This window comes from Hemitrygon akajei, chromosome 29, assembly GCF_048418815.1.
Source record: "Hemitrygon akajei chromosome 29, sHemAka1.3, whole genome shotgun sequence".
Classification (NCBI taxonomy): Eukaryota; Metazoa; Chordata; class Chondrichthyes; order Myliobatiformes; family Dasyatidae; genus Hemitrygon; species Hemitrygon akajei.
The window spans coordinates 51,900,591-51,928,101 of NC_133152.1; the positions used below are offsets into that span (position 1 = coordinate 51,900,591).

At 41.8% G+C, this 27,511-nt stretch overlaps 1 protein-coding gene across 7 annotated transcripts in view; it reads right to left on the minus strand.

The window, feature by feature from the left end:
- The window catches only part of LOC140718523 (tumor necrosis factor receptor superfamily member 14-like), a 530,540-nt gene extending 503,238 nt beyond the window's left edge, over window positions 1-27,302 (minus strand). Inside the window, exons 1-7 of one of the 7 annotated variants that reach the window (XM_073032482.1) lie at window positions 26,555-27,280; window positions 16,902-17,045; window positions 15,174-15,267; window positions 10,933-11,111; window positions 8,091-8,116; window positions 6,531-6,600; window positions 581-2,372 (exon numbers count right to left, since the gene is read on the minus strand). In XM_073032482.1, coding sequence (XP_072888583.1) covers window positions 6,541-6,600; window positions 8,091-8,116; window positions 10,933-11,111; window positions 15,174-15,267; window positions 16,902-17,045; window positions 26,555-26,651 — 600 coding nt within the window. In that variant the 5' untranslated portion in view covers window positions 26,652-27,280 and the 3' untranslated portion in view covers window positions 581-2,372; window positions 6,531-6,540. The other 6 variants (XM_073032479.1, XM_073032483.1, XM_073032480.1 and 3 more) reach the window with 6 other exon arrangements.
- Between the last annotated feature and the right edge of the window lie 209 nt (window positions 27,303-27,511).

Below are 27,511 nucleotides of genomic sequence, written 5' to 3' on the forward strand. Positions count from 1 at the left end.
GAGGGGAGGACTCCCTTCAAAGAAGCAATGTGAATGTACAGTACTATAAAAAAATTCTTAAGCACATGTATATAGAGTGCCTAAGACTTTTGCATGGCACTGTAATAATTTCATGTATTGCACTGTACTGCTGCAAAAAAAAATTCTTGACATATGATAAACCTGATTCTGATGTGGGTCTCTGCTGTGGACTGAGTGGGAAGGGAGCGGGGAGAGGGGAATTACGGTTGGGAAAAGGGGAAGGGAAGGGACATGGAGTGGGAAACACCAGAGAGACATTCTGTGGTGAACTCAAAGCATATTGAGTTTTTGTAATCATACATACAAATATAAACAGCTGGTGAATCAATACACTTTCAATAACTACAATGTCACGAATAAACTCTTCTCGGGCTTCTAGCCAGGTACAGGGTTCAATTGATAACTGATGTTTCGATGACAAACTCTGCGATCTTCTTCAGGAATGATGTCTGTGTACGTCTAAACCTTGTTACGTACCAGCAGCAATAGATTATACACTGAGTCAGGTTTTAATGTTAAAACCACTACCTTTAGTAGTATATACACAGTATATAGAAACTTAAACGAGATAAACAAAATTTAATAGCGTATGTATAACCATCAAGCTCAGGAAGTCTTAAAATGGTAAAGTAGAAAAGTTCAGTGATCCACGTAATAAACGATGGGAGAGAGATACAGTCAGCCCTCCTTATCCGCAGATTCCGTAAGCGTGGATTCAACCAACCGTGGATCGGGAAAACCCAGAAGTTCTCTCTCCAGCACTCATTGCTTGAGCATATACAGATTATTTTTTCTTGTCATTATTCCCATAAAAATACAGTATAACTATTTACATTGTATTAGGTATTATAATCTAGAAATGACTTAAAAGTACAGGCAGTCCCCAGGCTATGAATGAGTTCCATTGTTGAGTCAGTCTTTAAGTCGGCTTTGAAATCAGAACAGGTACATCCGGTATTATTTAGCATCAGTTTTCTTAGTACCGGTATAGAGTATATATTTTACCTTTCTATGCATATAAAACACTTAAACATACGTATTTCAATAATTTAACCACTGTGTTGCTTAGTAATAATTGTAGCTTTCATCGGGGCAGGGCCTTTCACATGCTCCATTAAAATTACTCCGATTGTTGACCAACTGTAGCCTAACGCTTTTCCAATGACTGATGGCGTATCACCTCTTTCCGATCGCTTTATTACTTTCATCTTATTTTCAATCGCGATAATGATTATTTTCGTGAACAGAAACACTGCGGATTCAGAGCTGCACCGCCGGGTCCTAATGTTCACTGCACGGAGAAATGTGAAATAAAGTCCGGGGTTCTGCTGGGTCCTAAAAACCACCACACTAATCCATGTTAAATGATGGACTTGAGCATCTGCAAATTTTGGTATCCGCAGGGGATCCTGGAACCAATCCCCCACAGATAAGGAGGGCTGACTGTATTTGTAATCCACGCTGTAATGTAGAGAAAAGGTAAATACGAAGTATTCCACAGGTTCCACGTCCGCAGCAGCCTGTGACTGACGTCACAGTCCCACCTCACTCAGCTACTCTTAAAGTAACACTCACAGTACAACCGCAGGCTCGTAACAACCTGTATTCCGTCCCTGATTGGTTAGTCCTCATCCAATCAGTTTTCTGCTGTCCCACCCTGCTTACAATCAAATTCCAGTTCTTACTTTGAGGGAGACATTTGTCTTTGCTGAAATTCTTTTCCTCCAGCTTTACCTCAATGGCTTCTCTCACCAAATCATCCCAAAAGCCATTGGCATGGCAGAGTAGTTTTGTGTATAACTCAATCTTATAGTGAATATAATGATCTGCTACCGCCAATTTCTCCAGATAACCCAAATGGATCCACCTTCTATGCTCGTTGATGTGGGTTTCCACCATGTGTCCCGTCTGACCAATATACGATGCTCCATATTCACAAGGAATCCTGTAAACGGCAATTGTCCTGAGTCCCAGATCATCTTTGATGTGCATAAACTGTGATTTGAGCTTCCCTGGGGGTTTTTGGGTGGTATTAAACCGGTATTTCTTCAGGACCCTGACAGTTATTAGCTTTAGTTGTCACATGCACCAGGAAACATCAAAACCATCTCCTTCCTTTTTACATGTCCATCGAAATTCTTCCCGACACTCACTTAAAATAAATGTTCTTGGTTCAGGTGAGTGCTCAGACATTTGCGACTGGTGAAGCTAATTATTTATAATTCCAAGTTTGGTGCACAATGGATTGTGTCTATTATGTGAAGTCAGGATTTTTCACAGAGAATGAAACATTTGAGCCCTCTTGGAGGTTGGATTGGAATTATAGTCCATTTCAGGTTATTTCTGGTAATCTGCAAATAAATGTCATATGTCAGATACTGCGAATATTCTGAAAAAGTAATGTCAAACCATGCATTCATATCTGAAGCTTTAAATAAACATAATGTCCAAAATAAAACAAAATGCAGATGCTGAAACAAAAGCACAAATTGCGAGAAACACTTGGCAGATAGCAGCATCCATGGATACAAGGTTAACATGTTGGTAACACATGAGATTCTGCAGATGCTGGAAATCCAGAGAAACTCACACAAAATACTAGAGGATTTCACCAGGTCAGGGAGCATCTATGTAAATGAATAAACTGTCAACATCTTGAGTGGAGATTGTATCCTGGGTTTATTCATTTCCATATATGCTGTCGGACCTGCTGAGTTCCTCCAGCATTTTGAGTGTATTAACATGTTGATGAAGTGTTAACAGTTTCTCATTAACACATTAACTGTCTCTCTTTACACAGATATTGTTCACCAGCAGTTTTCTCCAACATTTTCTGTTTTATTAGTCTAGTGAAGGCCAATTACATTCACCAATGTTGACTCTGATGGACTTCAATCTGCACAGCTTTGGACAATCCTTTCTCCGGTTGTTCCATGAATTTTGTGCATCTTGATAATATTGAGCTGATGCATAACATACACATTACAATGTTCCCAATAAGGAGGACAGATTCTAAGGAAGAGCTAATTGGAATATGACTGGCCAACAATGTTCAGGAGAATATTAAGTTGGAGGAAGAAACACAGAAGGAAGCAAAAATTATAGGTAGACCTGAAGATTGGGATAAATGCAGAATCCAGCAAAGAAACTGTGTGGTGATTTCTTTTGAACTTATAGTCCTTTAACAATCTTTGGACTATTTTTACTGTGCCCATGGTCTTTTTTTTTTATCAATTATGCTATTGTTTGCACTGTTGTAACTAAATGTTGTAACTATGTGGTTTTGTGCAGGTCTTGTAGCTTTAGTTTTTGGTCTTGTTTGTCTGGTGGATTTGGAGCTCCTTTCCGGGGAACGCGCTAAAACGGTAGTGCGATATTAGTACGCAGCAGTCTCTCCAGACTCTGGACTGGGGATTGCCAAACGTTATGTGGATTTTCTGGTGTGGTCTGTTTTGTCATATGCTTTTGTGACATCATTCTGGAGGAACGTTGTCTCATTTTTTAACTGCATTGCATTTGTGGTTTCTAAATGACAATAAACTGAATCTGAATGATGACATTGGCAATAAAAAATAAACTGAGGGCAAATTATTGAGGAATATATTTCATATTCCTCAAAGGTATATCGCAAAGGTATACAAAAGAAAGACAGTGGTTCAAGTGAACAGACAGTAGTTAGAAAATGAGACCCAAAAAAACAATGATGGGCAGTGAAGAAACAGCAAAGGAATTAAACAGATTTTACATGATGAAACTATTGAGCACACAGACAAGACCCTGATGGCCTGTATCCTCGGTCCGAAAAGCTGTGGCTATTGTATAGTGGATGCGCTGTTTATAGATCTCCCACAAATCCTTAAGTTCTGAAGAACCAAAGGACTGTCAACAGAAAGGGAGACAAATTGGTTTTGCAAATAATGGTCAAAATTACTTAATTAAAGATGAAATAGCAGCACAGTAGAAACATCACAATTTAAACAAGCAAATTCAACAACCTCCTTGGCACCCTCTCTAAAGCTTCCACACCTTCCCTAGAATGAGACAATCAGAACTGAACACAATACTTCAAGTGTGTTTGAACCAGTTTTAGAGAGCTGCAACATTATCTTGTGGCTCTTGAACTCAATCTCCCTACCACAGAAAGCCAGCTTACCACAGGACTTCTTAATCAACCTATCAACTTGAGCTACAACTTTGAGGGATCTATGGATCTGGACCCCAAGATCCCTCTGTTCCTCCACACTGCTAAGAACCCTGTCAATAACCTTGTACTGTGTCTTCAAGTAGCCTCTGACAGTCCAACCCATTGTGAGAGTTGGAAATGGGTAAGGCTGGCCAACAGGGTGAAGCTACCTATACAGTGAATACAATAGATTACAGAAACATTGATGAATTCCAAGGGAGGGTTTTCACGGTCTACGCTCTACTGGGAACTAACGGCCCAATAAGAAGAAGGAATGCCTTCAAGTTCAATCTTCCAAAATGTATCATTTCATACTTCCCTTGATTGAACTTCATCTGGCACTGCTCCACCCAACTTCACATCCCTTTATAACCTACATCAACCTTTGACACCATCCAGAACACCTCCAGCCTTCATGTCATCTGCAAGCTTACTAATTCACTTCTCCTCTTTCTTACCCAAGACATTTATAAAAACACAAATTGTAGGGAATCTCTGCACAACAATGCTGGTCACCAACCACTGGGCAGAATACATTCCATCTACTACAACTCTCTGCCTTCTGTGGACATGCCAATTCTGAATCCATGCAGCCAAGTTTCCATGAATCCCATGTCTCATGGCTATCTGGATGAGCCTAACATGGAGAATCTTGTCTAAAGCATTACTAAAAGTCCACAACAGTGCTCTACCTTCATCAATTTGTTTTGTCACTTCCTCAAAATCTCAATCAGGCTTGTGTGGCATGAGCTGGCCCTCAGAAAGCCACGCTGACAATCCCTAATAAGTCTATTTGTTTCCAAATGCTCTTAAGTCCTGTCCTCAAGAACCCTCTCCAAAAGAGCGTCCACCACTGACGTAAGAATTCATCATGGAAATTGAAAAATTCTCAACCAGAGACGGGTGGAGCAAAATCATAAGGTAAGTTGTAGTTGGAATTTGCAGGAGGCATTTCACAAGGCGTTATGGTTTAGTCATAAGTCCTGTGACCTTAGGAGTCCCAAAAAAGGTTCATAACATTTTAAGTAAAGTTTGGATATTAAACACACAGTGCATATTTTCCTCGTATGAACATATACAATCATTGCAACACACCAATACTGTATCGCTGTATCAGTGGGAGCCCTGGGCTTGTTTCCCTGCAACAAGACGGTCCCATTGAAGGAAGATGGGAGACAGCAATATGTTCCTTATGTCCAGTCTATTCTGCAATTTAGTTTTCGTTGTTCTCAGCACTTGCTTCTGTCCTGCTTACTCACGTTTTCTCCGCTCAAAAAAACTCAACGGGTTTGTCTCTAAGTGCAGGGTGCTTGGACTCAAGGTACCAAAGTAGATTTGAGGGCTTCAATGCCTCATCAGACAGCCTCCAGGCCCGACCTCCAGATTCCCGCCCGCCTGCTACCAGATGCCCTGGCCAGGTGCGGCTGGTCGTGGGTGGGGTGAGAGGACAAGGTAAGGGTCGGATGTCCCCGTGCCGGGGCCGTGGTGGTCGCAGTCTGGAGAGAGTGACCGAGCGAGTGAGAGTGCGACAGGGCACACGCCCCCACCCCCCCCCCCTTATAGGTAGGTAACATCTATCAGCTGACAAAAGTTTGGCTCGAGGGATGACTTACAGTAGATCGCAGTCAGGTAGCTGCTCTGCTACTTACGAAACCCTGAGCCCGAATTAGGTTGTCTGCGAATATTTTAGCACCGGGTTCCCCACGAACATCCAGTGTGCTAAACAGGTTTAGAGGCGGCGCCCATCTGTCCGCATCCCAGGCCAGTAACAACAGAACTTCTCGCCGGCTGCGCGAGGTAGCCAGTTACCCGAGGCCAACCAGTGATCCCTGGCACTGGGGTATCACTGCGTTTAGGTGACTGATGACCACGTGTGTGTTCCAGTTCAACAGTGGGCGTGTCAGGGAATGAGGAAAGGTGCAGCTGACTCATCGTTTCATATCGCCAAATCATATTGTTTCCTCGCGGCCCAGTGGTTGGGGACCACCGATCTATGGAACTCTATGGAGGCAGAGTTCTTGGCTATTTTTAAGATTGAGTGAGAGTGCAGTCTGACCAATGCCTTATAAATTCTCAGCATCACGTCCTTGCTCTTGCATTCTAGTCCTCTCAAAACCGCATTGCTTTTGGGATGAATTGATGAATTATTTAGCTTTCAACAAGGAGAGAACCTGACATAGAGAAAAGGTTTGAGCTGACTAATGTTCTAAACTGAGCATCTCCTTCTCCAGTAGACCGGTTGGTCAAAAGTTACCTGCCTGTATGTGAAAATTTCAGTTAAGATTAGTTGTGTGAAATATATGAGAGGTTGCTTGAATGTACTCACTTCTCCCACTTTACTCTGCCCTTTCCTGGTCTCTGAGACGTTCCGTGACCTTCTCATCTCCATTGTGATACTGCAGAGGTAAACAAGTTATTATAATCACTAGTTTAGAAAATCAAATTTTGTAAGTGGTATTTGTTTTGTCACTCTGTCTATGAGAATGAATGTAACATGATATTTCCCTTATGATGTCCTACACCGACTCTCGTCATTATCATAAATGGCACAAGGACTCTGTGGTTCCCAACATGGGCAGAACTCTCATCATTTCACCTTCAGTTAACTACAGGCCCATTAGCTGGTACCATCTCTGCCTTCCTCCGTCAGCTGAACTATGAAAAATGTTCCTTCATGGATATCATCGTTAAATCAGCTTCAATTACTGTGATATTTATTATTGCTCCATTAGTAGAGACAAACCATCCTGAAGCAACTGACAGTCAAAACAAATTTCATGATCTTCTCAAATCACCTTCCATGTCACTCTCCATCTTCACATTAGACTCCCAATGTTGTCCCATATTCCACATTCTCATCATGTTTATCTGGGATTTCACCAGCCCAAAATAGAAATATCTATCAATCAATATCACCAGTGACAGCTTACCTGAAAGCATCCTGTCTTATCATCCCTACTCTTCCTCATCAGCCCTGGTTCTGCCAACCACACTGTGCAGCACTGACTCCCCAACATTACACCACGTTATTACTCCTCCCCTCCACAACAGACACATCACATCATCTCAACTAGTTTCTATAACACCATAGGACACAGGCACAGAATTTCCTATATCCATCAAGCCTTTGATCTTGGCTATTTATTTTCCCTCTCAACCCCATTCTCCTGCCTTCTCTCTATAACATTTGACGTCCTTACTAATCAAGAACCTATCAACCTTCATTTTAAATATCCCCAATGACTTGCCTCTACAGATTACCGTCTGGCTAAAGAAATTTCTCCTCATCTCTGTTAAAGGGATGTCCCACTGTTCTGAGGCTATGCCCTCTGGTCTTAGACTCCCCAATTACAGTATAGGAAATATCCTCTCCACATCCACTATATCTGGGCCTTTCAATATTCAGTAGGCTTCAATGAGATCTCCCCTCATTCTTCTAAACCCCAATAAGCACAGGACCAGAGTCATCAAATTAGCCTCACATTTTAACCCTTACATTCCTGGATGTTTTCTGAGATTTGGGGACCAAAACTACTTACAATCATCCAATGAGATGGAAAATAAGTCAACCATGGTGAATGCTGAAACAGACTCAATGAGCTGAAAGGCCTAATTCTTCCCTTTGTCTCAAGGACTTATTAGTAACCTCAGTACTTAAACACTTAACGCTTCAGATGCCATCAGCTGATATTACCGTTAAACATGCTTTGCAACTGGTGAAATTATGCATTGTTTCAAGATAAAAATAATGTGCATGGAAAACATAACAGGACATTAGTTGAATTAAATTGCAGTCTGTTTACATTATGATGTCAATTTTAATTCTGCAGTCATTACAATTTAATACATGTGCCTTTTAAATATTGGAGAGATATTATGTACTTACCCTGGTGTCTCCATTGTTCCGGTTACCTATCAAAAACAAAAACACAAGAAGTACTGTGAAATTATTTCTACTAGCGATGAGACAGCCAACAGAGGAGAGGATAACACCCTGACACAATGGTGCCAAGATAACAACCTGTCCCTCAATGTCCAAAGAACAAAATAGCTGATTGTGGATTACAGGAGGAACGGAAACAGGCTCGCCCTGATCAACATCAATGGGACTATAGTTGAGAGAGTGAGTAGTTTCAAGCTCCTCGGGATACACATCACTGAAGATCTCACCTGGACTGTACACACTGCTGTGTGGCAAAAAAAAAGCACAATAGCGTCTCTTTCATCTCAGATGAACGAAGAAGTTCGGCATGGGTAACCAAATCCTCAAGACCTCCTACAGGGGCACCATTGAGAGTATCCTGACTGGCTGTATCACCACCAGGTACGGGAACTGCACCAACCTCGATCGCTGGGCACTGCAGAGAGTGGTACGGACAGCCCAGCGCATCTATGGGTGCAAACTTCCCTCCACTGAGGACATTTACAGCAGCAGGTACGTAAAGAAGGCTGGGAATCTCATTGGGGACACCAGTCACCCCAACCATAGACCGTTTCAGCTGCTTCCGTCTGACAAACACTACTGCAGCATTAAAGCCAGGGCCAACAGGTTACGGGACAGCTTCATTCTACCAGCCATTAGACTTATAAATTCATGTCTGTACATTGCAACAGTCATTACGCAATGATTTTTACTCCCTCATATTGTGGGACGGATATAAGATTTAAGTAAATTCAAATTGATTTATCATATTTCTACTTTGTTTTGCCATATTTTTTAAAAGAAATTAATGGGAGTTTAAGTCGCAAATCATATTCTAGTGTCAATCTACAAGAATGGTGTGTGGGAGGTTGTTTTACCAAAGTGACCTCACCAACGGTTGCCATCACAACGGTTATGTTTGGCTCATATCAGTTTGATGGATGATTCTACCACTGCCCAATGGGACCCATTTAAAAATGGACAGCTGTGTTCTGATCACATTACTACTGTGATATACAAAATATTTGTGAGGTTTCCACAGTCTGCAATGTTTGAAGTCTGAACGCAGAACCAGAGTAGCAGGGCCCAACAGGCCTAAACAGCCAGTGCTGTTAAGATTGATGGGTGTTCACCTTCATGGACTCTCTCCATATTCTTCTTGGTATGGGGCTTGTGCACAACATTTCCATCTCATCCTACTCCTTTTCTCCATATGCATCAAAATTAAAGGCTGATGAATCAGAGCAGGAATGCTATCCCAATGAATGTACTGGGAATGATATTCTGAAGAACTTAATAGGAGTGTTGACAAAAATACTGGCAAATTAAGACAGTGAGTTCAAAGTAAATTTATTATCATAGTACATCTATACTAACCTGAGATTCATTTTCTTGCAGTCATTCACAGTGGAACAAAGAAATACAATAGAATCAGTGACAAACTATGGCACTGATATTTGTAATAATAAATCACATATATCAGCAGGATCACAGAGGTAAATCTGTTGGAGAACGTCAAAGAAAGAAAGATTCCAGGAGGAAATTCCAGAGATTAGAGGACCGGTGGATGCTAAGTTCAGAGATGATCAGGAATTTTGAGATTGCAAGATTGTATAAGGTTGAAGGGAAGGAATAGCAGTTGTCCAAGGCCAGGGAAGGACTTGGAAAATGAATACTGTACTAATATTTAAAAGCTGAAGAGCACTTGTAGCAGGAGCTACTGGTAATCAGCAAGTAGGGCGGTGGAACAGACAGTTGTTTAAGTAGCAGAGAGGTGACTGAGGATTTCAGCAGAGGATGGGTTTGTAGATAGCTTGGAGATAGCGTCGGGATTTAGAGGTTCAGTAGGGATGAGGGAGAATGAAGAGTCAGGGGTATGAGCCAGTTTTCCGAGTTTAGGTTGGAACGCTCTATGGTCAAAAGTCAGTGATCCAGAGGTTGGGTCAGATCAGGTTCGACAGGTACTAATACCCAAGTTGCTAGATTTCAAGTTGGAAGCATGTATGGGCAGGGAGTTATGAGGGCTAGTGAACCCTTCACCATTCTCCTCCCCACCTCCACCTCCGAACCTCTGTGATCAAAAGTCAACAATCACGGAAATTGGGTCCGTTGAGGCCCAAAGGTCAAACTTGTGATTATCAAGTCCTGGGGTTGATATCAAGAGGTCAGTGGTCTGGAGGCTGAAGCTGAAGATCAAAGTCCAGAGGTCAGCAAGCAGACAGTGAGTCCTGGCCAGAGACTGAAGGTTGAGGCCTGATGTCTGCAAGTCTGGGAGTTTGAGCCAGAGTTTGGAGATTGGGAGTCTGATATCTGTGTGTTTGAGAGACCAGAGCCAAACCAAGATCTGGAGGCCAGCAGCTGACCTGTCCCGGGGTTGGAGGCCTGTTTGTATTACGAGTGGGAGGCTGGGAAAGCGGCTTGTTTGGCTGTTGTTGTCTTATTTTGTTCGGTAGTTGTTTCTGCTTGTGTTGCTCTGTAGAGTGTGTTATGATGCTGTTGTGCTGATCGTGGTGGGCAAGCTGTGCTGGCCTTGGAATGTGTCTGACACTTGCAGGCTGCCCCCAGCACACCCTTGGGTGTGTCAGTTGTTAACGCAAACATGTATTTCATTGTATGTTTCAATGTACACGTGATAAATAGAGAAGTAAATCGGAATCAGAATCTGAAAAGAAAACAAGAGCTATGTAGAAGGGAAGAGTTAGATTGATCATAGAGTAGGTTAAAATGTCGACACATCATGGGCCGAAGGGCCTGTACTGTGCTGTAATATTCTATGTTCTATGCACACAGTAATTCATTCACATACCTGTTTCACATTTGTGATTCTTCCGCAAAACATATGCCACGATACCACCAAGAATTACAAGCAAAATAACGACCACAACGGAAACAACAACTTTCCAGTTGAACGCGGACACTTTTTCACATTTCACGTCAGCTTCAGCGCTCCCTGGTTCAACCTGTTTCAATTTGGCCATTTCACATCTGGGGAAGACATAAAAAAACATGTATCCATACAAGCACCTGCAATAGTTGCTCTAAGTTTAATTACAATAAATGTTACGATTATCTGTTATTGAAATCCCAGTCAATCAGAAAAAATTTCAACAGCCAATGATCTACAGTAGTGGTCACGAATCCATCGATCGCGATCGACTAGTCAATCTTTGAGACTTTCCCAGTAGATCCCGAGAAAAAAATGAAAAATAAATACATAAATACTGTTGACAGATTGTTTCCGGGTTGCGGGGGTTTAGTTCAATTTTTTCTGCCCAGTGCGTATGCGTGTAGCTCCCCCCCCCTCCCCCCAGCACTACACTGTGTAATTCAGTGATCCCCAACCGCTGGGCCGGGAGGAAACAATATGAGTCAGCTGCAGCTTTCCTCATTCCCTGTCAGCCCACTGTTGAACTTGACCGCACGGGGATCACTGGTTGGCCTCGGGCGGCCGGCGGGAAGTGCCGTCGCTACTGGCCTGGAGCACTGCCTCTAAACCTGTTTAGCACACTGAATGTTCCTGGGGAACCCAGTGCTAAAATATTTGCAGACAGCCTCATTCGGGCTCAGCGTTTCGTAAGTAGCAAAGCAGCTACCTCGCTGTGATCTACTGAAACAAACTTTTGTCAGCCGATAGATACTATGAATCTGCACATGCACATGAATCTGCAGATGTTGAAAATATTCAGCAAAATGCTGCAGGAACTCAGTGGGTCAGGCAGGGAATAAACAGTTGATATTTTGGGCCCAGACCCTTCATCCAGACTGCAAATGAAGTGTGCAGAAGCCAAAAGAAGAAGGTCGGGGAGGGCAGGAGTACATGTTAGCAAATGATAGTTGAGATCAGGCGAGGAGGAAGGTGGTTCCCTACGCTTTCACTTTCTTCAATGATCCACTGTCCTCTTCTATTAGATTCCTTCTCCTTCAGCCCTTTACTTCTTCCACCTATCATCCCCCAGCTTCTTACATCATACTCTCCCCTCCCACCTTTGTATTCTGACTTCTGCCCCATTCCTTTCTAGTCCAGATGAAGGATCTCATTCCCAAAATATTGACTGTTTATTCCCCTTCATAGATGCTGCTTGATCTGCTGAGTTCCTCCCACATTTTGTGTGTTGCTCAACAATTCAACACATTTTTTTTGCTGTAGATTATGTTTGTAAAAATATACTTAAGGATTTTTTGTAATTCAGTTTACAAAGTTATACGTTAACTATGATTATACTTGAGTTATGCAGAGAATGTACGATTTACATATGTTTTCATTTTTAGATTTTTTTTATTAGAAATACCTAAAGTGGAAATGCATCACCTGAACTGAAACATACGTACACTCAGTGGCTACTTTATTAGGTACACCTTCATATAAATACAACTGCAAAGAAAGCATGACAGAGCCTCTTCTTCCTCAGGAGTCTGCAGAGTTTCAGCGTGTCATCAAAAACCTTGGTAAACTTCTGCAGATGTGTGGTGGAGAGTGTGCTGAACGGCTGAATTCCAGCCTGGTATGGGAATACCAGTGTCGTTGAGTGGAAAATCCTACGAAAGGTAGAGGACTCGGTCCAGTACATCACGAGTAAAACCCTCCCAACAATTCAGCACATCCACATGAAACGTTGTCATAGAAAAGCAGCATCCACCATCAAAGATCCTCACCATCCAGGCAGAAAGTATAAGAGCCTCAGGGCTCACACCACAATGTTCAACAACAGTTACCACCCCTCAACCATCAGGCTCTTGGACAGAAGAGGATAGTTACACTCAGTTAAGGACTCTTTTATCTTGTTACGTCATGCTCATTATTTATTGGTATTTATTTATATCTACAGTGGCAGATTACAGTTCCTGATGTTCACAGTTAGTTACAGTTACAGTCTGTAGATTTGCTCAGTATGCCCACAAAAGAATTTCGGGGTTGTATGTGGTGACATATATGTACTCTTACAATAAATTTTACTTTGAACTTTGAACTGCATCAGTACACCTGCTCGTTAATTCAAATATCTAATCAGACAATCGTGTGGCAGCAACTGAATGCCTAAAAGCATGCAGACAAGGTCAAGAGGTTCAGTTGCCGTTCAGACCAAACCTCAGAATGGGGAAGAATGATGAAGAAATGTCACCCAAGTGACTTTCACCATGGAGTGATTGTTGGTATCAGGCGGGGTGATTTGAACATCTCGGAAACTGTCAATCTCTTGGGATTTTTAGGCAAATCAGTCTCTAGAGTTCACAGGGAATAGTGTGAAAAACAAAAAAAAATCACCTGAGTGGCAGTTCTGTGGGCAAAAAACATCTTGTGAGAGAGATCAGAGGAGAAAGGCCAGACTGGTTCACGCTGACAGAAACTCAATTAACCATGTTTTACTACAGTGATGTGCAGGGGAGCATCGCTGAATACACAACACATCCAACCTTGAAGTAGATCGGGTAGAGCCGCAGAAAACCATGACCATACTCTCAGTGGTGTCGTCATTAGGCAAAGAGGTACTGGAATAAAGTGGCCACTGAGTGTCTATGACAAGTACAATGTAAAATTTACTTGTAACAGCATCACAGACACGGAGCATCAGAGACACCACATTTACAATAAAAAACATCAATTAAGCACATTCCACACAGGGTTTACTGGAATGAACACAATTAGTACAAAGACAGATCAGCATTGTTTCTGTACTGTGGTTACATAAGGATGAAGAAAAGTACTTCTCATCTTTTGCAGACCTGTAAGGAACTCCACACTCTCCAAATTAAATGAGTCTGCTAATTTTTTTCATCTGGGAGTTGCTGCCTAAGTGCAAAAGCTCCCAGTTATTCCTGAAATGAGAGACTTTCATTTGGGGTACAGAAAGGAAGATCCAGAGAATGAGACAATTCACTGAAAGATCTCCCACCCAGGACAAGGCAAAAGGACGGAAATACTTTCCAAATGTACATCAATGGGCCAGGCAGTTTCTTTAATTCCCTCTAATTAAAGAAGTGAGAAACATAGAAGAGTGTTTTGAACCAGGTTCTATCTTGTTAACAGTACATTAGTGCAAATGATTAATTGTTTCTGAAAGGCAGATTGTGAAAGATTCAAGATTGAGGTTGGGGCAACTTGGGATCAATTCCTGAGCTGACAGTTAGGAGTTTGTACGATCTTCTCGTGACTGCGGAGGTTTCCTCCGAGTGCTCTGGTTTCTTCCCACAGTCCAAAGATGTATCGGTTGGTAGGTTCATTGGTCATTACAAGTTGTCCCGTGATTAGGCTGGGATTAAATAGGAAACTGTTGGGCAGCGCAGCTCAAAGGGCCAGAAGGGTCTACTCCACGCTGTACTTCAGTAAATAAATAAAAATGGCTTGTCATTCTTTAGTGCACAAATGTGAAGGAGGTCTTTTTTTCTGCAGTCCTGCTGAAGGGTCTCGGCCTGAAACATCGCATATACTCTTTTCTATAGATGCTACCTGGCCTGCTGAGTTTCTCCAGCATTTTGTGCGTTGCTTAGAGTTCCAGCATCTGCAGATTTTCTCGTTTGTGAAAGGAGAACAAAATGATTGTTACTCCAGATTCGAAGTAGCTTGAAAAAAAAACAACAGGCATAAATTCTGCCTCAATGCCTTATGGTCATGTGGTAGGTTTTGGGGAGAATTGGGTTGCAAGGGATAATAAATCAGCCATGACTGACTGGAAGAGCAGACTTGATAGACCGATTTATCTAATTCTCCTCTTACGTCTTATGTTCTTAAAGAACATAATAAAGAAATAAAAACACAATAAATATAAAAGCAATCCTACAAAACACACAGACTGATTATGTGTACATAAAGTGATGCTGGGTGACGTGTATGTAGTCGTGTGGGGAGTGGTGGGTTGGGTTAATGTGGGGAGGTGTTCATCAGACTGACAGCTTGGGGGAAATAACTGTTCGTGAGTCTAGTGGTCCTGGCATGGTCGCTGTGTCGCCTCTTCCCTGGTGGGTTAGGGCAAAAAGAAAGGAGGTATTGAGAAAAATCAACAAGAGGTGGTACTTTCTGGACATGGACACCGTGGAGTTTAAAGTACTTACACTGTCCATTTCTTACACTCTTCAGTTGTTGAAGCTTCACTTGAAAATGTTCCGTCAGGACATTTCTCACACACTGTATCTTTGAAAGGTGTTCCTAAAACACACAATTAATGTTATTGTGGGTAACTTATAAAGCTGTAATACCAGTGTCAGAGAGATCTTGTTACTTCTTTCCACATTCCTCTTCAAATAGTTAAATAAATGTGCAATTCCACTTTCAACTGTTATGAAGTTGTCACCTGCAGCATGTTGAAAATATCAAAGAATCCACTTCACTCAGTAGTTCTCAGTGTTTAAGAACAGAATTTTTGAACCCGTTTTAACATCCACAAATACCGTCAGTCAATTACTAGGGTCTACAAATATACCCATGCTTTTCGGTCACACCACTGTACAAATAACACTCCCAACTCCGAGCAGCACAGGAGAGGAATAAATTATTGTGTATTCCTTTCCTCATGGTGGATTAGCGTGTGGGCCTCTGTCAGCTGAAGAATTTGCTCAGACTTAGGAATAGCAGCATGAGAAGAGGCCAGATAAAGCACTACCAAAATACTAATGATATCAGAGATGAGGAGGAATTTATTTAGCCAGAGGGTGGTAAATCCATGGAATTCATTGTCACAGATGACTCTGGAGGCCAAGTCATTGGGTATATTTAATAGGTCTTTGTTTAGTAAGGGCATTGAAAGCTACAGGGAGAAGGCAGGAGAATGGGATAATAAATCAACCATGATGGAATAGTGGAGCAGACCCGCTCGGCCAAATGGCCTAATTCTGCTCTTACCTTTTATGTCTTATGGTCTTACATCAAGCTGTTTAACAAAGAACTGGAGTAGAACCTTAGACTTTCTGTGGTCAGGAGCACGCAGTCATGCAATAAGATGGGCAATAGAGGCTGAAGGTTGGTTCCCTAAGGTTGTTATAGCCAGGGGTGGTAATGGGGACAAACTCCCACTACCTATTAAATGCTCCCAATGCTGTGTGAACCAAAAAGCCTCTGAAAACCAAGTCTAGCTCCTGGCCTTCACTTGTGATTTAGTTACTAAAACTAGCAGAACTGTTTCTACTAACAGAAGGTGCAAAGGCGGGTTATAGGCAATTTAAATCCAGTCGCTTAGAGCAGATGGGGCTAGTCAGCCGAGACTGGCAGCTCATCTAGGAGAAGGAAAACTCTGATCTCAAGCTTCCACTGCTTTGTGACCATACCCAGTCATGGGGGAAGGCCTCGGGAGTAAATCCAGAGCTGGAGCACTTAGGGCAGACCAACATTAAGTTCAATGCAGACTGGCAACTCCTGTGATGCTGCTGGTACCAAACTGTATCAGTCTCTGCCGTTCCTTTAGATTCATCAGATGCATGGAGATGGGGAGCTTGCTACATGGACAACAGCTTGCTCTCCATGTTGTACTGCCCAGGCTTGTATACCTAGACAGCTAGGACACAATATCCATGGTCAACTCTGATCGACTGAGGCCTCAGGCTCGGTGGCTAAAACTCAAGACTGGCCAATAGTGGGTAAAATGGGAAGTGGGATGAATTAGCTTCTTAAAATACAAATCCAAAGACCATTCCAGTTACACTCAAAGAACTAACAGCAAGCTGCCGTTGCCAGTAGGGAGCCTCAGGCAGCCATCCTCAGAGCAAACTCCAGTTGGTGCCAGTGATTTCAATTTCCCCTGTCCTGCCCAGGGCACATCACTTAGTAACGGCACTCCATCAACCTACCTTTCTTTTTAACTCCTTCACCAGGTGAGCATGCTGTGTGCTTTCTGGCCATCTGACAGCTGTCAATGCAATAATACCCCTCCCTGGGCTTACATATCGTATTGTGAGTGTAAGTACAATTCTGTTTAACTTGAAGTCCCAACTCTGTAAATACAAAAACATTTATGAGATCCACGATGAATTAAAGTATACTGCTTTCTGTCTGAAGTTAGACAGAAGACTAAATCAGGATTTGGCTGCTAAATCCCTTGTGTCTGTGCCACCATTCAAAAAGATCTTGTAGCTCAAAACCTCTCTCTTGTAATTAGCTCATATCGCTGAAAATCTAAAAATATATCACACTTGGTCTTAAACACGCACAGCTGGTGAGCCTCTCAAAGTAGCTGTGCTCTTACTCTGAGACTGTGACCCCATGTTCCTGATAATCCCAGCCAGGGAAAATATTATTCCTGTTAATCCCACTAAGAATTTTTAAAGTGTTGTGTGATCATCTCTCATGCTTCTTCTAAACTCCAGAACAAGGTTTCCCAACCAAGCATCCATGGGCCCCTCAGTTAATAATAGGGGTCCATGGCATAAAAAAGGTTGGGTTGTAGAGTCTACAATAATATGATCCAGTTAATCTTTCCTTATGAGACAATTCCTTATCCCAGGAATTCTTCTTGTCCTCCTCTATCAAAAATATGTCCATCTTTAGGCCAAGACACCAGACGTGTACACAACATCCAGGTACAATCCCACTAGAGCTCTGCAAGCACACCATTCTGCCATTATCAATCAAAGTGGATAAAGAACTTAATATTCCATCTACCATATGTCACCCATTCACTTATCCTGTCCATATTCTCCCATGAACTCACACTGCAACCTGCTTTGTATCAGTAGCAAACTTAACAAATCACTCAAAAAGCAAAAATTGCAGATGTTGGAAAATTGAAATAGGAATTGCTATAAATATTAAGCAGCTGCATAACAACAAATTTCAAGATGTATGCCAGTGATAATAAACCTGATTCTGATCCTCAGAATGAGCTGATCTGTTGCGTGAGAGTCAATCCCGTCCTATTACTCCTTCCTGTTACCATTTCCTTTTAACAGGTTATAACATTTCCTGATTGACTCATTCTGTGCTACCTGGTCTCTGTGACAACCAGTGCACCCACTACATCTATAGACAACTCTTTAAAACAGTAATGTGGAATGTAGGTCATCAGATCCTAATGATTTGTTGGTTATCAGTGTCATTAATTTCTCCACTGCTATGTTTCATTAATCTATTTCAGCTCCCTATTCACCCCAGACGAACATTCATCACTATTACTGGGAGTTTTCTGTGTTTTCCTCTCTGAAAGCAGGTACAGAATATCAATTTCTCTAACACTTCCATATTCACCAATATATCGTGTCTCAAGGATCACAAAGATTGACGTTATTCACCATCTATATTTACACTGCTGTGGTGTGTTGGGTCAACATGTAAGAAAAAGGCATGCACATGAATCAGATTATCATTTGCCATTTTATGTTATTTTCTGCTTCTGACTGTATTGGTCTAGTATTCTGCTTGCCTTTTTCTTGTCAATTTCTCAATCATTCTCCGTTAAATCTGATAAGAGAATCTAATCCTCACCTTCACAGCTTTCAGGCAACAGTATAAGTCCATTCCTTACACATTATAATCAATTTAAATGGCTGACATAAAAATGGGGGAATTGTGGATGGTGAAGTAGGTTGTTAAAGGATACAATAAGATATAGATCAGCTGGAAAAAAATGGCAGATGGAGTTTAATCCAAGCAATTCTCAGGCGTTGCACTTTGGGAGGTCAGAATCATATTTGTAACATTGACATGTCTTGAAATATGTTGTCTTGTGGCAATAGTACAGTACAATACATAAAAAATACTATAAATTACCATAAGAATATACAAAAACTAAATAAATAGTATATCAAGAGAACAAAACAGTGAGGTAGCATTCATGCATTCATCAACCATTCATAAATTTAATGGCCGAGGGGAAGAAGCTGTCCCTAAAATGTACGTCAATCGAAAGGGGGAAAGTATGCAGTAAAAGGCAGGATACTTAAGAGCAATTACCAATAGATGGATATTGAGGTGGAAGTCCACAGGTCCCCGAAAATGACCACGCAGGTAGATAGGATGGTGAAGAAGGCCATATGGCACGCTTGCCTTAATCAGTTAAGGCATCGAGCACAACAGTCATAAAGTCATGTTGTACACATAAAAAAACATTTGTGAAGCCATATTTGGAATATAGTGTGGAATTCTGAATCCCACATTACAGGCAGTATGTGGAAGATTTGGAGAAGGTCCAGAAGAGGTTCATCACAATGCTGCCTGGATTGGAGAATCATATCTACAGTGCCTATAAAAAGTATTCACCCCCCTTGGAAGTTTTCATGTTTTTACAACATTGAATCTCAGTGGATTTAATTTGGCTATTTTACACTGATCAACAGAAGAAGACGCTTTTGTGTCAAAGTGAAAACAGATCTCTACAAAGTGACCTAAATTAATTACAAATATAAAGCACAAAATAATTGCGTAAGTATTCACCCCGTTCAAGTCAGTATTTAGTGGATACTCCTTTGGCAGCAACTGCAGCCTTGAGTCTGTATGGATTGGTCTCTATCAGCTTTACATATCTGGACATTGCATTTTTCCCCATTCTTCTTTACAAAACTGCTCAAGCTCTGTCAGACTGCAGGAGGATTGTGAGTGAACAGCTTTTTTGAAGTACCAGCCACAAATTCTCAATTGGATTGTGGGCTGGACTCTGACTTGGCCACTCCAGGACATTAAATTTGTTCTTTTTACGCCTTTCCGGTGTAGCTTTGGCTTTATGTTTCAGGTCATTGTCTTGCTGAAAACAATTCTTCTCCTAAGTTGCAGTTCTCCTGCAGACTGCAGCAGCTTTTCCTACAGGATTTCCCTGTATTTTGCTGCATTCATTTTACCCTCTACTTTCACAAGCCTTCCAGGGCCTGCAGCAGTGAAGCATTCCCACTGCATGATGCAGCCACCACCATGCTTCACAGTAGGGGGGTTTGTTTTTGATGATGTGCGGTGTTAGGCTTACGCCAAACATAGCGTTTAGTCTGATGGCCAAAAAGCTCAATTTTGGTTTCATCAGAGCATAGAACCTTTTTCCAGCTGACTTCAAAGTCTCCCACGTCTTCTGGCAAACTCTAACCGAGATTTCATGTGAGCTTTTGTTTCCAACAATGGCTTTCTCTTTGCCACTCTCCCATAAAGCTGCGATTGGTGAAGAACCTGGGCAACAGCTGTTGAATGCGCAGTCTCTCGTATCTCAGCCACTGAAGCTTGTAACTCCTCCAAGGTTGTCACACATCTCTTGGTGGCCTCCCTCACTCGTCCCCTTCTTGTACAGTCACTCAGCTCTAGGCAGATTTACAGCTCTGCCATATTCTTTCCATTCCATAGATTGTCTTAACTGTACTCCAAGGGATATTAGGTGACTTGGAAATTTTCTTGCATCTATCTCCTGACTTATGCTTTTCAAGAACTTTTTTGCAAAGTTGCATGGAGTGTTCTTGTGTCTTCATGGTGTAGTTTTTGCCAGGATACTGACTCACCAACATCTGGACCTTCCAGATACAGGTGTGTTTTTACTACAATCAATTGAAACACTTTGACTGCACACAGGTCTCCATTTAACTAATTATGTGACTTCTAAAACCAATAGGTAGCACCAGTGATGATCTGGTGTGTCATATTAAATGGGGGTGAATACTTATGCAATCAATTATTTTGTGTTTTATATTTGTAATTAATTTAGATCACTTTGTAGAGATCTGTTTTCATTTTGACAGTAAAGAGTCTTTTTCTGTTGATCAGTGTCAAAAAAGCCACATTAAATCCACTGAGATTCAGTATTGAAAAATAATAAAAATATGAAAACTTCCCGGGGGGGGGGGGGGGGGGGTTGAATACTTTTTATAGGCACTGTTTAAGAAGAAGTTGGACAAACTTGGGATTGTTTTCCCTGGAATATTTAATACTCAGTGGAGATGTGATAGAGGTTTATAAAATTATGAGACACATAGATAGGGCATATAGTCTAAACCGGAGTGTCTGTACATAACAAAATGATAAGCAGTGGTAGTTGGGGATGTGGAGGGAAGGTGAGTGGGTAGAGGTGTTGATCAAACTTACTGCTTTTTGAGTCTGGTGGTCCTGGTGTGGATGCTATGTAGCCTCCTCCCTGATGGGAGTGGGACTAACAGTCCATGAGTAGGGTGGGTGGGATCCTTCATGTTACTGGCCCTTTTCTTGCATCTTTGTGTATTTATATCCTTGTTGGTGAACAGACTGGTGCCAGTGATGCATTGGGCAGTTTTGACTACCTGTTGTAAAGTCTTCCCATCCACGACAGTGCTGTTTCCATGCCATGCAGTGATGCAGTTTGTTACGATGCTCTCTACTGCGCATATAGGCAGTCCCCGAGTTACGAACATCCGACTTACGGAGAACTGACAACTCATACTTATGAACCGAGGAAGAAGAACACCGTCCGACATTTTAAGTCAGATCGCGACGCCGTCTGCCATTTTAAGTCATTGCCGTTGATACAGTGTTGAGTGTTTAACTTTGTATTTGGATTAAATTTTTCTTAGTAAGATTCACCCTGACCCCCCTCCCCTGTTCCGGTCGGCTGGTGGCGCAGTCAGATCAGCACCGGGCTAGAGAACGGAGGTTCCTCAGTTCGATTTAGTGACAGATCACTCCCTTGCCGGGTTGATGTTGATTCAGTGACTCCCGTACCATCCATGCCGGGTTGATGACGAGCTCGCAACTCGACCTCGTAAAAAAAACCACTGACACCACCAGTTTAAATTCCCACACGGAATATTGTGGAGGATCTAATACCCAAACCCAGCACAGACCCCACTTGTACCATTTAACCTGTCTCAGTGTGGTGCATATTAGGACCCGGGGAATTCAGTGTGGTGGTCCTAAGCCAGCGGACTTCGGGAGCTGGCGCAGGTCGGGACCTGCCGCCCGCAGTGTTTCTGCTCCATTGATGGAAAGTGATCGCGATTGTAAATAAAATGGAAATAATAGTGTTTGGAAAGAGGTGAAACGCCATGGGTCATTGGAAAAGCGTTAGGCTACAGTCGGTCAACGATTGGAACAATTTTAAAGGAAAATGGATAAAGTGAAAATAATGGAGCATGTGAAAGGTGCTGCCCCGATAAAAGCTACAATTATTACTAAGCAACGCAGTGGTTTAATTATTGGAATACATACGTTTCTTAAGTGTTTTATATGGATAGAAAGGTAAAATATATACTATATACTAAGACAAACGTTTGACTAACTGACGCTAAATAATACCGGATGTATTTGGTCCGACTTCCGTACAAATCCGACTTAAAGACGGACTCAGGAACGGAACTCGTACGTAACCCGGGGACTGCCTGTATATAGAATGATATGAGTATGACTGTGCAAAGTCCAGCTGTCTTCAGAGGATTTATAAGAGCAGAGTGGTAGATGTCGCCTACAAAGACTTTAATAAAGCTTTTGATCAGGTCCTGTATGGTAAGATGGTACAGAAGGCCAGAACATATAGGATTTGGGTGAAGAACCCAAACAGATATAAAACTGACTGGGGAATATTGTTTTCCAGATTAGAGGCCTGCGCGCAGTGGGGCATGAAAGTGATTGTTGCTGGGTATCATGCATATTAAAGATATGAATGAAAATACAGGCGGCACCACCGGAAAGTTTGCAGTCGATATCAAAATTGGGATGGGTAGCGAACACTGCAGAGGGATCATCTAAGTTTACAATAGGACATAGAACAACTGGGAAGATGGGAAGGGGATAGCAGATGGAATTTAACTTGGATAACTGGAAAGTGGTGGACTTTGTGAAGTTGAAACAAGGCTTACACAGTGAATGGTAGGGCTTTGAGGAATCCTGTTGAAGAGAGAAACCTGGGGGAATACATGTACACAGTTTCTTGAAAATGAGAACACAGATAAACAGGGTGCTGAAGAAAGCTGAGGCTTCAAGTGCAAGAGTTGAGATGCTGTGTTACAGTCGTACAAAATAGTAGACAGACTGCACTTGGAATACTGTATGCAGTTCTAGTTACCAGACACTAGGAAGAATATAATTATGCTGGAGATGGCACAGGAAACATTTACAAGGGTGTGACCTTGATGGGAAGGCTTAAGTTATCAGATAAGATTGGAGAGGCTAGGTCTGTTTTCTTTGGAGCGAAGAAGGCTGACAGCCGAATGATATAGATATATGGAGGCACTAATGCACAGATTAAAAAAAAGCTGCAGAGAGTTGTAAACTCAGCCAATTCCATCATGGGCACTAGCCTTCACAGCATTAGACATATCTTCAAAAGGCAGTACCTCAAAAAAGGCAGTATCCACCTTTAAGGATCCCTATCACTCAGGACATACCCTCTTCTCATTACTACCACCAGGAAGAAGGTACAGGAGCCTGAAGAGCTTCACTCAATGTTTTAGAAGCAGCTTCTTCACCTCTAATTGCTGAGTGGTCTATGAACTCATGAACTCTACTTTTTTTGCTCTCTTTTTGTAGTACTTTGTTTTTATTTCTTATTGCAATGCATAGGATTTGTTTTAATGCAATGCACTATTCTTCTGCTGCAAAGCAACAAATTCCATGATACATATCAGCGATAGTTGATAGGGTAGATAGCCAGTGTTTCCTTTCTCTGGTAAGAGTATCTAAAACTAAAGAGCATGTGTATACTTGCATGAGGGAGGTGGTTGTGGGGGCAGGAACAGTAACAACAGTTAAGAGGAATCTGAACATATTTGAATGAACAAGTATGTATGGATATGAAATTAATGCATGTAAATGGAACTTGATTGGCATGATGGCCAGCATAGACCATGTGCTGTACAACTCTATGACTCTAAATGTATGTCAAGGCTATGCCTTCCTGCCAGCAGTGACTGGTCAATATATCAAGATGGCTTTTTGCAAGAGTAAGACCTGTTTCATTGATGAAAAAGAGGTTTTGGCACCTGGGAAAGGAGAAACGTTCTTTCCTATATAGAAGTTTAACTCCTAATCTTTGGACTGGAATGTTGACTTCTTAGTACCACTGTTTTCCTAGTGTTAACTATTCGAAATGACAGCAGTTGTAATTCCACTGGAGATGTTGAAATTCATTGTTGTGTAAAATGAGTTATTTCCTCAGAGAACAACCAAGTTTTACTAATCATTTCTCTGCAATTATACCGTTTAATACAGGGGCCACCAGCCTTTCTTGCAACACGGACTGGTTTAATATTGACAATATTCTTGCTGACCGGCCGATGGGGGGTGGGGAGTGTTAATCACGACTGGAATATAGGTGATAAGTCAATTATAAGTCACTTATAAGTGGCTAATACACTCAATTTCATTTCTAAAAGGGTTTATCTAATGAATTTAATATTAAACACACAGTGCATATTTTCCTCGCATGAATATAGTGATAAGTCAATTATAATTCACTTATAAGTCAATAGCATCATAACGTTTTAAGTAACGTTTGGATATTAAACACACAGCGCATATTTTCCTCGTTTAAACATATAAAATCATTGCAACACACCAATATCGCTGAATCAGTGGGAGCCCTGGGCTTGTTTCCCTGCAACAAGACGGTCCCATCGAAGGGTGATGGGAGACAGCGATACTTGAACAGGGTTCCTTATGTCCAGTCTATTCCACAATTTAGTTTTCGTTGCATTAATTGCAGAAAACCCCACTTCTCAGAGATATGATGTTGAAAATGGAAGCAACGTTTTCAGTGCTTTTGTGGCTGTCTCAGGATATTTAGCCTTGACTTTGATCCAGAATGCTGGCAGAGATGTTATGTCAAACATACTTTTCAGCCCACCGTCATTTGCAAGCTCGAGGAGTTGATCTTCTTCCCACGCTGACATGGATGATTCACCAGGGACAGTCACAAATGGGTCACGGACCCATTCCTTTGCACACCTTGGATCATTTGCGGTTGGGAAGTAACACTCGAATTCTGTTGACAGCAAAGATAGGTGATCGCACACCAGCTGTGAGAAGGACGGTGCAGCCTCAGTCTCTCCCAAAATCCCAGCTAATGTTGGGAACATGTCAAATATGCCCCTGTCCTCTCGCCATCCCCACAGTTCCAGTTTGGCTTTGAAAGCAGACACTTCATCTGCCAACTTGAAGACAGTTGTCATTCTCCCCCGAAGTGACAAATTGAGTTCATTGAGCAGGTTGAAGATGTCACACAGATAAGTGAGTTTTATATCCATTCCTCATCACTGAAGTGTGCTGCCAGTGGTGATTTTTTTCCTGAAAGAAATCTCTGCAGCGGCTCTCTTAACTCAAAAACCCTGGCCAGGGCTCTCCCCCTTGATAGCCACCTGACTTCAGTGAAGAAGAGAAGGCGAGCTGTCTCTGTGTTATTATTATCGTTAGGCCTTTTATGTCCCCTACCACCTCTTCCAAAGAAACTCTCAAGTGACATTTGTTTTTTACTCATCGAGTAGTTGTAGGTTAATGACCGACTGATGGCATCGAGTGGGTAATGACCTCGTGTGCATTCAAGTTCAACAGTGGGCGTGATGGAATGAGGAAAGGTGCAGCTGACTCATATTGTTTCATATCACCAAATCATATCGTTTCCTCGTGGCCTGAAACCGGTCCGCAGCTCGGTGGTTGGGGACCACTGATGTATTGGGCTGAAATTGCACTATCCTCAATAACATCAATGAGCTGCTGCAACCTCAACTATTGTCTCCATATATTGCATTCACTACTTCTGGAGATCATTCTTTGCTTTGTGCACTCAAAGTCATTCCACGTTGCCATCATTGACTGCTGCCCCATTTCAGATTGAGTTGTTTGTTGAATTATTACCCAGGTCACACAAAGCCAAACTAAAGGAGAGAAATTTCAGCCAATTTTCCTTCAACCTGTAGGAGGAAGAGGCATGGGTTGAAGATTTCTCAAGTACAGGCATTCATGTCCATGCAGAGATCTTCCTGGCAACTCCCACTGCCAAGAGTATGTCTGTAGTCCAGAAAAGGTGCAGTGGCTCCCTTGTACAAAGATCATGCCTCCTGCTAGTTCTGTTTTCCACCACCTTGCCCAGCTCCTAGTAACTCTTGTGAGCACTCTCCCAACTCCATATTCTTAGTGTATTCATTCTTTAGGTGAAGGCTCACCTGTAGCCTGATCAATGCTGCTTATATTAGGCAATATGCCCTTTTGACAACTGGTTTCATGGCTCAACTCAGCTGGGCTAAAATATGACAGATCAAAACATGTCAACTTTCACAAAAACAGGGTGACAAGAGATGCTGTTTTAAAATCCCGGAAAGAAAGTGAAGCAACTTCTGCCCCGGGATATTTTCACTGAGATTTAAGCTCATCATAATTTGTCCTACAGCAAGAATCTGATGGCAGAAAATGGCACATCAGGTTTGAAGTTAAGCTCAGGTTTTCACTACGATGCAGTCATGACATTGTTTGGTACAATAGCAGCAAGTGGTGTCAGTAATACTTTGTAAATGAATTTCAGAAAACCCTGATGGGTTGATAAAATCAGCATAACTTCAATCAATATTATAATAAATACCTGCATCGCATATTTTACACTTAAAACATTTCTCTAGTCCATTTGGATGCTCCATATACTCTCCACTTGTACAGGGATTACATGTTGTGCCCGTCATCAAGGTGCAGTGTTTGGATACTCTAGAGCCTGCAATAAAACAAAAATCTGCATTGGAAAAGTGACAAGGAATCACAATGCTTATTCTGCTCTCAAAGAATCAATTCGAATGCATTTTTGCCAAAAAAAACGCTACCTGAGAACCATTATTACTTCTGAGCAGAAATAGTATTTCAGCGATGCCATGTATTCAGAGACGCTGTATGCATAAGCACTATCATGGATACACCCTATTTTTTGCAGCCCCTTGGAATTGTGGATGACTTGGTTAAGCTCCAGCTCTGTGGTTGCGAGGTGGACGATAAGGCTAATGTAAACCTCAGAGACTCAGCCTCAACTCTGGCAGGATGTTTGTAATTGGGCAGGTGGGTACATGGCTTGACGGCTGATGTGTTCAATCTTCCAATGACAGAGTGTTCGTAATTCATGAACATGAGGCTCTGCATGCACACTTCAATATTCCTTCCCCATATCGAGCAAATTCAAATCTGGGATGCCCATTAATCAGTAAGTCTTCACAATTTTATAACAAGCTTCTTTTATCCCTCAGCCATCAGACTCCTGAACCAGAGTGGGTAACTACACCCACTCCAATACTAAATTGATTCCACAACTTATGACTTCCCTTTCAAAGACTTCGTAAATCACATTCTCAATATTTATTTAGATTTTTTCTTTTTTGTTGTATTTGCACAATTTGTTGTCTCTTGCACATTGGTTGTCTGTGTGTAATTTTTTATTGATTCTATTGGGTTTCTTTGTACTGTGAATGCCTGCAAGAAAATGTACCTCAGGGTCGTATATGGTGACATATGTGTACTTTGATAATAAATTTTCTTTGAACTTTTTTGTCTGTCCACC